Source organism: Pan paniscus, chromosome 19 (assembly GCF_029289425.2).
Source record: "Pan paniscus chromosome 19, NHGRI_mPanPan1-v2.0_pri, whole genome shotgun sequence".
Taxonomy (NCBI): Eukaryota; Metazoa; Chordata; class Mammalia; order Primates; family Hominidae; genus Pan; species Pan paniscus.
The window spans coordinates 12460612-12473809 of NC_073268.2; the positions used below are offsets into that span (position 1 = coordinate 12460612).

General features: G+C 51.1%; 2 protein-coding genes across 39 annotated transcripts in view; one reads left to right on the plus strand and one right to left on the minus strand.

Annotated features, from left to right (window-relative positions):
• MINK1 (misshapen like kinase 1) overlaps window positions 1-13198 on the plus strand; it is a 64750-nt gene that overhangs the window by 19120 nt on the left and 32432 nt on the right. The window lies entirely within an intron of this gene.
• On the minus strand, window positions 1314-11674 carry LOC103784742 (V-type proton ATPase 16 kDa proteolipid subunit c-like). Its single transcript, XM_055101858.2, has one exon. It carries the CDS (start codon window positions 5195-5197, stop codon window positions 4580-4582), a length of 618 nt encoding a protein of 205 aa, XP_054957833.2. The 5' UTR covers window positions 5198-11674; the 3' UTR covers window positions 1314-4579.

The following is a 13198-nucleotide window of genomic DNA, read 5'->3' on the forward strand; positions in this document are numbered from 1 at the left end:
TGACCTCCAAGAACTTAGTCTAGCAGAGGAGACAGATAAGAGAATCAATCACAAAAATGTAATTGGTGTCATGAAAGGGTCAGTACAGGGTATTGTGGGAGGAGAGGATCGTGAGGGGCACTTCCTGGAGGTGACATTGTCTCAGCGGAGGTCGGGAGGCACAGGCACGAGGCATCCAGGTAAAGAGGAGGAGAGTGATGAACAGCATGTGGAGACCCAGGAGTGAGAAGGAACAGAGAGAAAGCCACTAGTTAGTGCAGTGTTCCTGCCCCTCTGCCTCATCCCCACACCAGCAAGAACCAAAAGGCACCAGCATGAGAATTGGCAAGGCTCCAGGTAAACCATAGCTGGGATATTCAGCTGTACAGCAGTCATATGTGAGCCTGAGGAAGAACCTGTTTGGCCCACAGAGGGAGATAGAATCTACTGGGTGGGGGCAGTGTGATTTGTGGGGGAGTGTGGTTGGTGGGGGGAGTGTGATTTGTGGGGGAGTGTGTTTGGTGGGGGGAGTGTGGTTGATGGGGGTAGTGTGGTTGGTGGGGGAGTGTGGTTGGTGGGGGAGTGTGGTTTGTGGGGGAGTGTGGTTGGTGGGGGAGTGTGTTTGGTGGGGGAGTGTGGTTGGCGGGGGGAGTGTGGTTGATGGGAGTGTGGTTGATGGGGGTAGTGTGGTTGGTGGGGGAGTGTGGTTGGGGGAGTGTGGTTGATGGGGGTAGTGTGGTTGGTGGGAGTGTGGTTGGTGGGGAGTGTGGTTGGTGGAGGAGTGTGGTTGATGGGAGGAGTGTGGTTGGTGGGGGAGTGTGGTTGGTGGGGGAGTGTGGTTGAGGGGGAGTGTGGTTGGTGGGGGGAGTGTGGTTGGTGGGGGAGTGTGGTTGGTGGGGGGAGTGTGGTTGGTGGGGGAGTGTGGTTGGTAGGGGAGTGTGGTTGAGGGGGAGTGTGGTTGGTGGGGGGAGTGTGGTTGGTGGGAAGAGTGTGGTTGGTGGGGGAGTGTGGTTGGTGGGAAGAGTGTGGATGGTGGGAAGAGTGTGGTTGGTGGGGGGAGTGTGGTTGGTGAGAAGAGTGTGGTTGGTGGGGGAGTGTGGTTGGTGGGAAGAGTGTGGTTGGTGGGGGAGTGTGGTTGGTGGGAAGAGTGTGGTTGGTGGAGTGTGGTTGGGGGGAGTGTGGTTGGTGGGAAGAGTGTGGTTGGTGGGGGAGTGTGGTTGGTGGGGGAGTGTGGTTGGTGGGGGGAGTGTGGTTGGTGGGGGGAGTGTGGTTGGTGGGGGAGTGTGGTTGGTGGGAAGAGTGTGGTTGGTGGGGGAGTGTGGTTGTTGCTGTGTGCCATCGGAAGGCTATGCAAGTTTGAGCTCTTGCTTCACCTTGACAAACATTTCACTTGTTAGAGCCCTGGCTTTCTCATCTGTGCTCTGAGCTAGTCATTCCTGCCAAGCTTCCCTGCAGGTTTAAGTGCAGATGCAGTCATGACTGTGAAAGCACCCTGTGAACTGTAAAGTCTGGGCAGTTGGGTGGTGGTAGGAGGGGCAGCAACTGTGAGAGGATGAACTTGATTCTGCTGATCTCGGACGGAAACTGATTCTTGGGAGGGAGACAGAATCAAACGGCTCTGACATTTGAAAAGCCATGGCCTCGCTTACCTACAGTGAGACTTGAGAAGAAGTGCTGGGGAGGTAAAGGCTGAGATACCACCTCCGCTGCCTGAAAGACTTTGCAAGATACTCCAGCTGGGGATAGGAGATGGCTAGAATGACCTCCAACCATCTTCACACCCGAGGCTGGGGCTGCCCTTCCAGGCCTGCAGTTCTGTATTTTCCCTTAGAAGGTTCTGGAGACAGACGGAACCTCAGAAGCAAACTGTTTATTTTTTAGGTTTTTCAGTTTATTTTTAAATTTCTGACTGTGATGGTGTTTATTTTTTCCTTTTCCCTTTCCCCACTTCCCCGGCTCAGCATCAGAAAGGGACCATCTGTCCGTTGCCTTGCTGTGGCCATTTTAGAACCAGCGCAAGGCTGCTTGAATCTGGTTCCCTCTTCTCCCTCACTCCCTCCCCCACCACCTGGCTTTCTCTACTCTGCACTGCCTGCTTTCATCCAGCTCCCTCCAGGTGTCAGCTGCCACCTCCTATAGGCCTCCATCTGTGAAGACCTCCAGGCTGAGTCCAGCCACCAGGCCAGGGCCCCTGTCTGAGGCAGCCAGATCTGTGGGGAACCTAGACATGGAGGCAGCAAAATTACCCTTTGAGAGGAGGAGGGGAATAAATTCCAGTCTCCTTGCTCCAGGCAGGGCCCCTCTGCTCTGACTGGTTTCTGATGAGAATGGTATGTGTATTCATGTATGTGTCATGTCCTGACTTGTTTCTGCCTCTGCATGTACCTGCAAGTCAGTGTGTGTGTGCATGCGTGTGTCTCACACATCCCTCTGGCATAGAGATCCATGAGTGATTTATAAACTGCCCTTCCTCCCATCACATAAATATTTTTCCTGGTTTCTTCGCCTTCCTTCTACTTCTAGAACTGGCCTGATTTCCTCCCCTCCAGTGCTTCATTCCCATAAAAACACTTCAAAACATAGGTAGCCATCGATAAACAGAGGACAAGTACTTCACATTGTGGATTCAGAATAAAAAGATCCGGTTGAGTTCCACAGTGTGAGAGGCAGGGTTAGCAGAGTGGATAGTCTGTTTCAGAGAGTAAGAAGAGCTGAGAAAAGGAGTTTTTGAAGGCTTCATTAAAAAGAGTCCAGGCTGGGCGCGGTGGCTCCCGCCTATAGTCCCAGCACTTTGGGAGGCCCAGGTAGGCAGATCACTTGAGGTCAGCAATTCGAGACCAGCCTGGCCAACATGGTGAAACCCCGTCTCTACTAAAAATACAAAAAATTAGCCGGGCGTGGTGGTGGGCGCCTATAGTCCCAGCTGTTACTATACTTAGGAAGCTGAGGCAGGAGAATCGCTTGAACCTAGAAGGGGAGGTTGCAGTGAGCTGAGATTGTGCCACCACACTCCTGTCTTAAAAAAAAAAAGGCCAGGCATGGTGGCTCACACCTGTAATCCCAGCACTTTGGGAGGCTGAGGCGGGTGGATCACGAGGTCAGGAGATCAAGACCATCCTGGCTAACAGGGTGAAACCCCATCTCTACTAAAAATACAAAAAATTAGCTGGGCGTGGTGGCGGGCGCCTGTAGTCCCAGCTACTCGGGAGGCTGAGGCAGGAGAATGGCGTGAACCTTGGAGGCGGAGCTTGCAGTGAGCTGAGATTGTGGCATTGCCCTCCAGCCTGGGCGACAGAGCGAGACTCCATCTCAAAAAAAAAAAAAAAAAGAGGCCGGGCACAGTGGCTTATGCCTGTAATCCCAGCACTTTGGGAGGCTGAGGCGGGTGGATCACGAGGTCAGGAGATCAAGACCATCCTGGCTAACAGGGTGAAACCCCGTATCTACTAAAAATACAAAAAATTAGCCGAGTGTGGTGGCGGGTGCCTGTAGTCCCAGCTACTCAGGAGGCTGAGGCAGGAGAATGGCGTGAACCTGGGAGGCAGAGGTTGCAGTGAGCCGAGATCGCGCCACTGCACTCCAGCCTGGGCGACAGAGCAAGACTCCGTCTCAAAAAAAAAAAAAAGAAACCCCATCTCTACTAAAAATACAAAAAAAATCAGCTGGATGTGGTAGCAGGCACCTGTAATCCCAGCTACTCAGGAGGCTGAGGTGGGAGAATCACTTGAACCTAGGAGATGGAAGTTGCAGTGAGCTGAGATCACGCCACTGCACTCCAGCCTGGGTGACAAAAGCGAGACTCTATCTCAAAAAAAAAAAAAAAAAAAAAAAGTCCAGTTGATGGTGGTATATCATGGACAGTAGGAAATTGATGAGGGTATCAGCCTGCCTTCCCTCTTCCTTTCATTTGCTCAGTGGAGAGATGCTGGTGACCCCTTCTTCTCTCGCCATAGGAACATTTAATCTGTCTCATGCTTTGGCTTTGGGCCTGCCATTCACCCCAAGCACCTTGGGGTATAAGTGGGGATGATGCTGTCTACCTGCTTCCTAGTTGGCTCTGGGGTAAATGGAGACTTCTTCAGGCCTGGGAGGCCACCTCCCGTTGAGAAAGGCAAGCATCTCGCACTCTACTTACCCTCTGGGTCCTTGAGGGGCTGTGTCCAGTATCTCTGCTTGGGTAGGAAGGAGGTGATCTTATCAGACTTTTCCTGCCACTTCCCTGTCTCCAGCTCACACACCCACTCCCGTTTTCTCTCTCTTACGTACTCACACTCTCTCTCTTTTTTTTTTTTTTTCCCTCCCCCGACATCTGAGAACTTTATCAGACACAGCTGCCGCACAGGGCCTGGCAGCGCGGGCTGGAGAGGGTGGTTCCATCCAAGGAGCCTCCGCAATGGGAACCTCCATGACGTGACAGATAGGTGGGGGATGAGGGCTGCTCCACAGGGGTATGGACAGGCCAAATCTTTATAAATATCCAATGAAGAGAAAATGACAACTCTAATTCATCCTTATACATAGAGCACTCAAGGGAGACAGGTGGGGCATCCAGGGGCATGAGTCCTCACTGGTCGGGGACCTGGATGGGTGATGAGTAGGTTCAGATGTCCACAGCATGGGGCGGGAGGGGGCAAGGCCTGGCCAACAGACGATGAACACGAGGACACTGTACACTTAGAAGAACAACTACTGAGGGCCAGCTGCCCAGCACATGCATGTCAGGCTGTTTGTTCCGGAATGAGGAGGGGTGGTCTTTACATCGTATTCTGTGACTGGTGGGTTTTGAGAGGGGCTGCTTTGTGGAGAGGATAAGCACCTTGGCAAAGATGAGGATCAGTATCATGCCTACAAATAGTCGGGGCTGCTGGGCAGTGCCACACTTGCCAGTGTCCCCCACGATGATGATGGCGAAGCCGGCTGCCAGGCCACTCAGGCCAGCGCCCAGCTGGAGGAAACTGCTATAGAGACTGTTGTCATCATTCAGGGAGTTGGCAGGGGGGACAGCCGCCACTAGGCCATAGATGGTGATGATACCAGCCATGACCACTGGGATGATGGACTTCATGTGGATCAGCTCTGGCCACATGACAGACATGGCCACGATGCCGGTGCCATTCTTGGCCATGCCACAGGCAGCACCCAGGCCACTGGAGACCATGGTGGCCATAGCACCCGAGATGGTGAAAACCAAAGCATACTCGAGGCTGTTGTTGGACATGTCTGTGAGTGGGGAGGGGGACAAGGATGGGCATGGCAGAGGGTGAGTGCAAAGACAGTGGACTAGTGGCAGCAAAGATGCTGGGTTTTTTTGTTTTTTTTTTTTTTTTGAGATGGAGTGTCACTCTGTAGCCCAAGTTGGAATGCAATGGTGCGATCTCAGCTCACTTCAACCTCTGCCTCCAGGGCTCAAGCCATTCTCATGCCTCAGCCTCCCGAGTAGCTGGAACTATAGGCACGCACCACCATGCCCAGCTAATTTTTTGTATTTTTAGTAGAGATGGGGTTTCACCATGTTGCCCCGTATGGTCTCAAACTCCTGAGCTCAGGCAATCCGCCAGCCTTGGCATCCCAAAGTGCTGGGATTATAGGGGTGAGCCACCGCGCCCAGCCAAGATGCTCTTTCTTACACACACATACCCTCCTATTTCTTTTCTTATGCACACACACAGACACACACACAGCCTTTAGCTACTCCTAATTGAAGGGTGCCTAAGACAACCACCCTTCTGTCAGAATACTTGCCCCTACTTCCAAATCTCTGCCAGTACTGTATCCTTGTGGAACTTAACTTAAATTGTTGGGGAGACCCCATCTGTCCTTTGTCTCTCAGGCCCTTATCCCTTCCCCTGTGGTGGCTTCAGAATATCTCCTACAGATGGGGTTTAGGGTTAGTAATCTGGTGGTACCGGGGCTAAGGGATAGGTTTTAAAGCTCCATTTGCATAGCAGTCACTATTTTAACACTTAGATTGTTGGTGTTTTGGGGTGTCTTTAAGGGAGCTGATGAATTTATGGGAGGCTAAATATCCCCTCCCCCACTGGGTATAGCCACTGCCTTTGCCCCCCTCTTCCTCTCTGTGTGGGCCTTCTGGATTACAGGAAGAGCTCAGGAAAACAGGCCTATTGTTTTCATCTGGGAGGGGGGAGGGCCTCCCAGGCCAGCTCAGGCTCACTGTCCTTTGAACTGGTACCCGATAAACAGAGGCTCCAAGACCCTGGCAGCCTTGTTCTTCCAAGGCAAGGAAGTTATTTGGCTTGAGACTTTATTTTGTTCTGCCAGCTCTTGTTGGTTCCCTGTTTATTTTTTTTCCATTTAAATTTAATTTTTTTTTTTTTTTTTTTTTTTGAGACGAGGTCTTGCTCTGTCGCCCAGGCTGGAGTGCAGTGGTGCAGCCTCGGCTCACTGCAACCTCTGCCTCCCAGTCTCAAGTGATTCTCATGCCTCACCCTCCTGAGTATCTGGGATTACAGGCATGCACTACCATGCCCAGCTAATTTTTGTATTTGTAATAGAGACGGGGTTTCACCATGTTGGCCAGACTTGGTTCCCTCTTTAGACCACAAGTTCCCATTCTCTTTCCCTAGTGTCCTCTGAAATTCTCTTCTCCCGCTTCCGCATCTGTTTTTCTCTATCACAGGTTTCTCAGAATCTTTCTGGCTGCTGTATAGTCAGTCCTGGTATGGTTAGTAACAGCAGGAAGCCTGCCTTTTTGGAAGTACAAGGAGCTAGGAAAGGAAGGGTCTCTCCCAGACTAGAGAGGTCTTCTCCCCTAGCCTCACAGCTAGCTGACTCTGCCTTGTCCTCCCAACACCCGGGATTCCCCCCGGCCCCTCCCGACACCAGGCACCCGGGGCAGCCCCACCTCCTGCCCTGTTTCCTGTCAGGGATAGGATGGCACCTTGCCTGGGTCTGGGAACAGCACTGGCTCTAGCAGCAGGACCTGCCGGGGCATATCTGAGTGCATAATCATTGCTGGGCTCGAAGCACAGGAGAGACCAGTCCTTCCTTGTCTCCACTGGGCTGTTTAGTGCTTCTTTCCCAAGGACTTCCATCCCTTCCCCAGGCTTTATGGTTCCAGTTCTTCTACCATTCTGGAAGCTCCCTAGAATCTCCTGGAATGCTTAATGGACCTTTCCAGCACCGAAATTCAAGAATTATGACTCATTGGTCAGCAGAAAAGTGAGGATACCTTTTCCTAACCTACCTGCTTCCCCTGCAGTTTCCTCACAATCTTACTCTTTATATTTTAGCATATGTAACTTCTCAGGATGTTAATTCTGTTCTCTCTGTGTTGGTGTCTGAGCACCCAGAAGGTAGAGCCAGGGGCACTTATAAATCAGGAGCATTATTTGACAGGCACTTAAGAAAGACACTGGCTACGTAATCCCAGCACTTTGGGAGGTTGAGGCGGATGGATCACATGAGGTCAGGAGTTCGAGACCAGCCTGGCCAACATGGTGAAACCCTGTGTCTACTAAAAATACAAAAATTAGCTGGGTGTGGTTGCACACGCCTGTAATCCCAGCTACCTGGGAGGCTGAGGCAGGAGAATCGCTTGAACTTGGGAGGCAGAGGTTGCAGTGAGCCGAGATTTTGCCATTGCACTCCAGCCTGGGTGACAAGAGCGAAACTCCATCTCAAAAAAAAAAAAAAAAAAAAAAAAAAAAAAGATGCTGGCTAATATTGATAATAACAGTTTGCATTTGCTAAAGTACTTAAAAAAACCTTTACCCCTCAAACGGTTTCATCTACATGCAAAACCAACACCGCAGGAACTACTTTCCCCATTCGGAGCGGGGTACAGAGGGAAGGGGCGCGTCCGGGAACTACTTTTCCCCATGCGGAGCGGGGTACAGAGGGAACTACTTGCCGCATGCGGAGCGGGGTACAGAGGCAAGGGGCATGTCGTTAGAGGAGCTACTGTTAGTGGAATGAGGACGGGTAGCCAGAGTTCTCATCTGCCAGCTCCAGGCCACTTCCAAGAAATGTGACCCCAAGCCTCTGGTGCTTGCCTCCTGCTCATTCAGTCGTCCACTCCTTTCATCCTGGATTCCACCATGACTCCAGGCCTCTCCTGCATTTCTAGATTTCCACGTACTGATTGTGAGGGACTGACGGGGGTTTCACCTTCTCTCCTTTTCCATGCCCCACAGCCTTGGCTCATGCTTCCTAGGCTCTGAGTTTCAGTTCGTGTCCCAGCCTCCCAACCGGACAGCGTTCTGGAAACAGTTTATGCATAAACTCTTGCATTTTCTCTTGGGAAATAATCAAACCCTTTGTTTCTAATCTCCTCTCAGTCTGTCCTACTACTACACTAACATGACTTTGGTTTTGGGGAAAGGAAAGGAAAATGCCTGTTGATGCTGGGCCCCAGGCAGCACCGTGAGAGCTGCAACGGGCTCACATTTGCCCCTAGTTTTTCCTCCAGGTAGGAGCTGTGGGAGGAGTCCAGGGAGTCCCTTGAGGCTCAGCAGAGCAAAGAAGCAAGGGCTCAAGGCTGGTGTGTGCCTGGTTCTCCCCTGGTCAGTTCTAGAGAGCAGAGACCGTGGTGCAGGTGGAAGGACCACGGCGCTGTGTCCCGTAACTGTACAGCACCAGTGCGCGCCACGTGCTGGGGAGATGCCAAAGCCTTAGGGAGCAACTTCGGGAAGCTTTTGAAGCTGGGGAAACTAATACACTTGAAATAGTTAAAGGGGGATTTAAGGCAGAGGAGCAGAGTCTGAGGGGACAGCTCGTGCCCTCCCCTTGCCTGCCTCAGGCCACCAGCTTTGTGCCCCTTATCTCCCTCCAGCCCTTGTTCCTCAGCTTCTTCTGAAAAGCTTTCCTTGAGCAAACCCAGCTCCGCCTTGCTCTGTCTGGCGTTGAATCATTAAATCAGCGAGGATTTGGTGACCTCGTATATACTCAGAACATACCTGGAGCTGTGAGGGGAACAGGAGCAAACCACAGGCAGCTCCCTAGTGAGGCTAGTGCAGTGTCACCAGGACGTGCTGCTTGGGGCCAGCCTGGTGTGGCCAGTGCCTTGCATTGTATGCGGAGCTGCGAGAGACGAGACATCTACCAAGAGTTTCTGCGTTAACATCACTGTTGGCTCTTCATAGCTGAGCAAAGCAATATGTACAATTATACATTGTAAACAACGCAGGGCACAGTGCCAGGCGACATCCATTTTGACCCACATGAGGCGCTCTGTTATCCCAGAGCCCCACCTTTCAATAATTGAGTCCAACACTTGTATGGTATCTTCTTGAGCCTCTCCATCAACCAAAGGTTTTTATTTATTTATTTTTTTTGAGTTGGAGTCTCACTCTGTTGCCCAAGGTGGATTGCAGTGGCACGATCTCAGCTCACTGTAACCTCCGCCTCCTGGGTTCAAGCGAGTCTCCTGCCCCAGCCTCCCTAGTAGCTGAGATTACAGGCACGTGCCACCACACCCAGATACTTTCTGTATTTTTAGTAGAGACAGAGTTTCACCATGTTGGCCAGGCTGGTCTTGAACTCCTGACCTCAGGTAATCCACTCGCCTCAGCCTCCGAAAGTGCTGGGATTACAGGGTGAGCCACCGTGCCCGTCCCAACCAAAGATTTTACACAATTTTATTATACGTAAAATGTGAGGAGATAAGACATGCTTAGTAATAGAAGCTCTAGTGAATGAGAGAAAGCAGCCGCAGACTGTTACCCCACATGTTCACTATGCGACAATAATCGTTTTGTGTATGTTATAGATTCAGAGCTGCACAGATAAAGTACTGCTGTTTTCATTCGGGCACCCATCTCAGTGTGAGGCCGCCTAATTCTCATTCCATGTATACCCAAGTACCACCTAGAAATGGCTCCTGCCCTTAATGAGCTTCTGTTCTACTTGTGGAGATGAGGCTTAGTCCTGTGAAAGGTTAAATAGAGATGTTGTGGTCTGGCTTGTTGGGTTGGAAGGAATCTGCTCTAGCTGAGTCAAATAAAGGGATAGATGCAGCAGAGACTCGAGCCGGCTACATGCATTCAAACCCTGGCTCTGCCACTGAAATAGCCGTTTGACCTTGGCAAGTTATTTACCTTCCCTGAGCCTGTTTCCTCCTCTGTAAAGTGAGAATAATAATAATATCTACCTCATGGAGTTAGGTGAGGATTAAATTAGTTGGTGTGTGGGCCAGGCGCAGTGGCTCACGCCTGTAATCCCAGCACTTTGGGAGGCCGAGACGGGTGGATCACCTGAGGTCAGGAGTTCAAGACCAGCCAGGCCAACATGGCGAAACCCCGTCTCTACTAAAAATACAAAAATTAGCCTGGCGTGGTGGCGGGCACCTGTAATCCTAGCTACTGGGAGGCTGAGGCAGGAGAACTGCTTGAGTCCAGGAAGTGGAGGTTGCAGTGAGCCAAGATCGCACCATTGCACTCCAGCCTGGGTGACAGAGTGAGAATCCGTCTCAAAAAAAAAAAAGAAAAGTTAGTTGGTGTGTGTAAAACACTTAGCACAGTGCCAGGCTGTCAATATTATTTTTTATTTAAAGTCAAGACCCTTCTTGGAAGGGCGTGTGGCTCATGCCTGTAATTCTAGCACTTTGCGTGTCCAAGGCAGCAGGATTGCTTGAGCCCAGGAGTTCAATACCATCCTGGGCAACATAGTGAGATCCCATCTCTACAAAAAAGGTTTTAAAAAGTAGCTGGGCATGATGGTGCATGCCCGTGGTTCCAGCTACTCAGGAAGCTGAGGTGGGAGGACTGCTTGAACCCAAGAGGTTGAAGCTGCAGTGGGCTGTGATTGCACCACTGCACTCCAGCCTGGGCAACATTGCAAGACCCTGCCTCACAAAACAAAAACCAAAAAAAATCCTTCTCACTTCACATGCCAAGGGAAAAGAAAAGAGAAAAGAAAAAGAATCTTGTTCGAACCTAGGCACCTGAATGGCAGCCCAGACAGTTCCTCGGAACTGGAACCATAGGATGGTTCTGGGTTAATGGTAACAGCGGGGGATAGCTAGAGTCAGTTGGTCACTCTCACGCTTCTGTCTCCCCCTGCAGCTCCCATGCCCTCTCCTTCCATGTCTGCTGTGCTCTCTGTGTACAGTGTGGCCGCTCTGCCCACTCATGGCCTCTGCTTTCCTTTACCTGAGATAATAATGGGCTCTCCAGCCTTGACTCTCCATGCACTCTTTGGCATCTTCCCTTTTATTTGAAATGGCTGAAGGGGAAGTTTGCCTTAGGTTACCTTTTTTCCTTCAATCTTGGACTGGCTCCCTGGGGTCAGGAACTCATGTCTTAAACTGTTGCTGGGGCTAGAAAGGGGAGGAAATGGTGGAAAACCCGGTCCTTTAGGCAACAGGAGCTATGAGCCAGGCAAAGCACACTGCAGGCCTTGAGGTCAGACTTTTCAGTCAAATCTTGGCTCTACCACTTCCTAGCCTGGGCAAGTGTTTAATTGTTGTAAACTTTTTCACCTGTGAAATGAGTATAACAATAGTGCCCACTTCAAAGTTTGTCATGTGAGATTATACTTCTAAAGTGCTCGGCAGTACCAGGAACAAATGAAATGCTCAAAAATTGCTAGCTGTCTCATTATTATTATTATTATTATTTTTGAGACGGAGTCTCACTGTGTCGCCCAGGCTGGAGTGCGGTGGCGCAATCTCGGCTTACTGCAACCTTCACCTCCCGGGTTCAAGAGATTCTCCTGCCTCAGCCTCCCAAGTAGCTGGATTACACGTGTGTGCCACCACGCCCAGCTAATTTTTGTATTTTTAGTAGAGACGGGGTTTCACCATGTTGGTCAGGCTGCTCTCAAACTCCTGACCTCAAATGATCCGCCTGCCTCGGCCTCCCAAAGTGCTGGGATTATAGGAGTGAGCCACCTTGCCCGGCCTAGCTGTGTCATTATTAAAGGGCTATGGGGGCCAGGTGCAGTGGCTCATGCCTGTAATCCCGGCACTTTGGGAGGCTGAGGTGGGTGGATCACCTGAGGTCGGGTGTTCGAGACCAGCCTGACCGACATGGAGAAACCCCGTCTCTACTAAAAATACAAAATTAGCCAGGCGTGGTGGCGCATGCCTGTAATCCCAGCTACTCGGGAGGCTGAGGCAGGAGAATCGCTTGAACCTGGGAGGCGGAGGTTGCAGTGAGCTGAAATCACACCCTTGCACTCCAGCCTGGGCAACAAGAGCAAAACTCTGTCTCAAAAAGAATAAATAAATAATTAATTAAATAAAGGGCTATGGGGGCCGGGCCTGGTGGCTCATGCCTGTAATCCCAGTACTTTGGGAGGCTGAGGTGGAGTGGATCACCTGAGGTTAGGAGTTCGAGACCAGCCTGGCCAACATGGTGAAACCCCATCTCTACTAAAAATACAAAAATTAGCTGGGCATGGTGGTGGGTGCCTGTAATCCCAGCTACTCGGGAGGCTGAGGCAGGAGAATCGCTTGAACCCGGGAGGTAGATGTTGCAGTGAGCCGAGATCGCACCATTGAACTCCAGCCTAGGCGACAAGAGTGAGACTCCATCTCAAAAAAAAGAGCTATGGGGAGAGTGGACAATGACAGTGATCTCTGAGATGGCCGATATGGGCAAGCTCCTAAAGTGGTAAAGATCAGGGCCAGAAGGATGGGGCAGATTACAGCACTCATTGTTCAGAGGAGGGTACTGGAAAGCCGGTTAGACCACCGCAGCTTGAATATGTCTTCTTCAAAAGAACCTTTTCCTGGCTCCCCAGCCTCGGTCAGGTGTGCTCTCTTGGCACCCTGCACTTCACAGCACATAAGACAGACCAGAGCTCTTTCCACGACCGAAACCTTCCTTCCTCCTTTTCGGTCCAAGAGACACACTTGGCAGCAGCAGGAGGAGTGTCACTCCATACGTTTTTATTTTTATCTTTACTTTTTAATCTTTTCTGTTTTACATGAGATGTGTATTTAAATAACCAGACACTGGGCCGGGCGCGGTGGCTCACGCCTGTAATCCCAGCACTTTGGGAGGCCGAGGCGGGCAGATCACCTGAGGTCAGGAGTTCGAGACCAGCCTGACTAACATGGTGAACCTCCGTCTCTACTAAAAACACACAAAAAATTATCCAGGTATAGTGGTGGGCACCTGTAATCCCAGCTACTTGGGAGGCTGAGGCAGGAGAATCCCTTGAACCCGGGAGGTGGAGGTTGCAGTGAGCCGAGATCGCGCCATTGCACTCCAGCCTGGGCAACAGGGTGAGACTCTGTCTCAAAAATAAATAAATA

What these genes read in the sequence shown, in the direction of transcription:
- LOC103784742 (XM_055101858.2), bottom strand. Translation starts at nt 5,197, where the DNA reads ATGTCCAACAACAGCCTCGAGTATGCTTTGGTTTTCACCATCTCGGGT.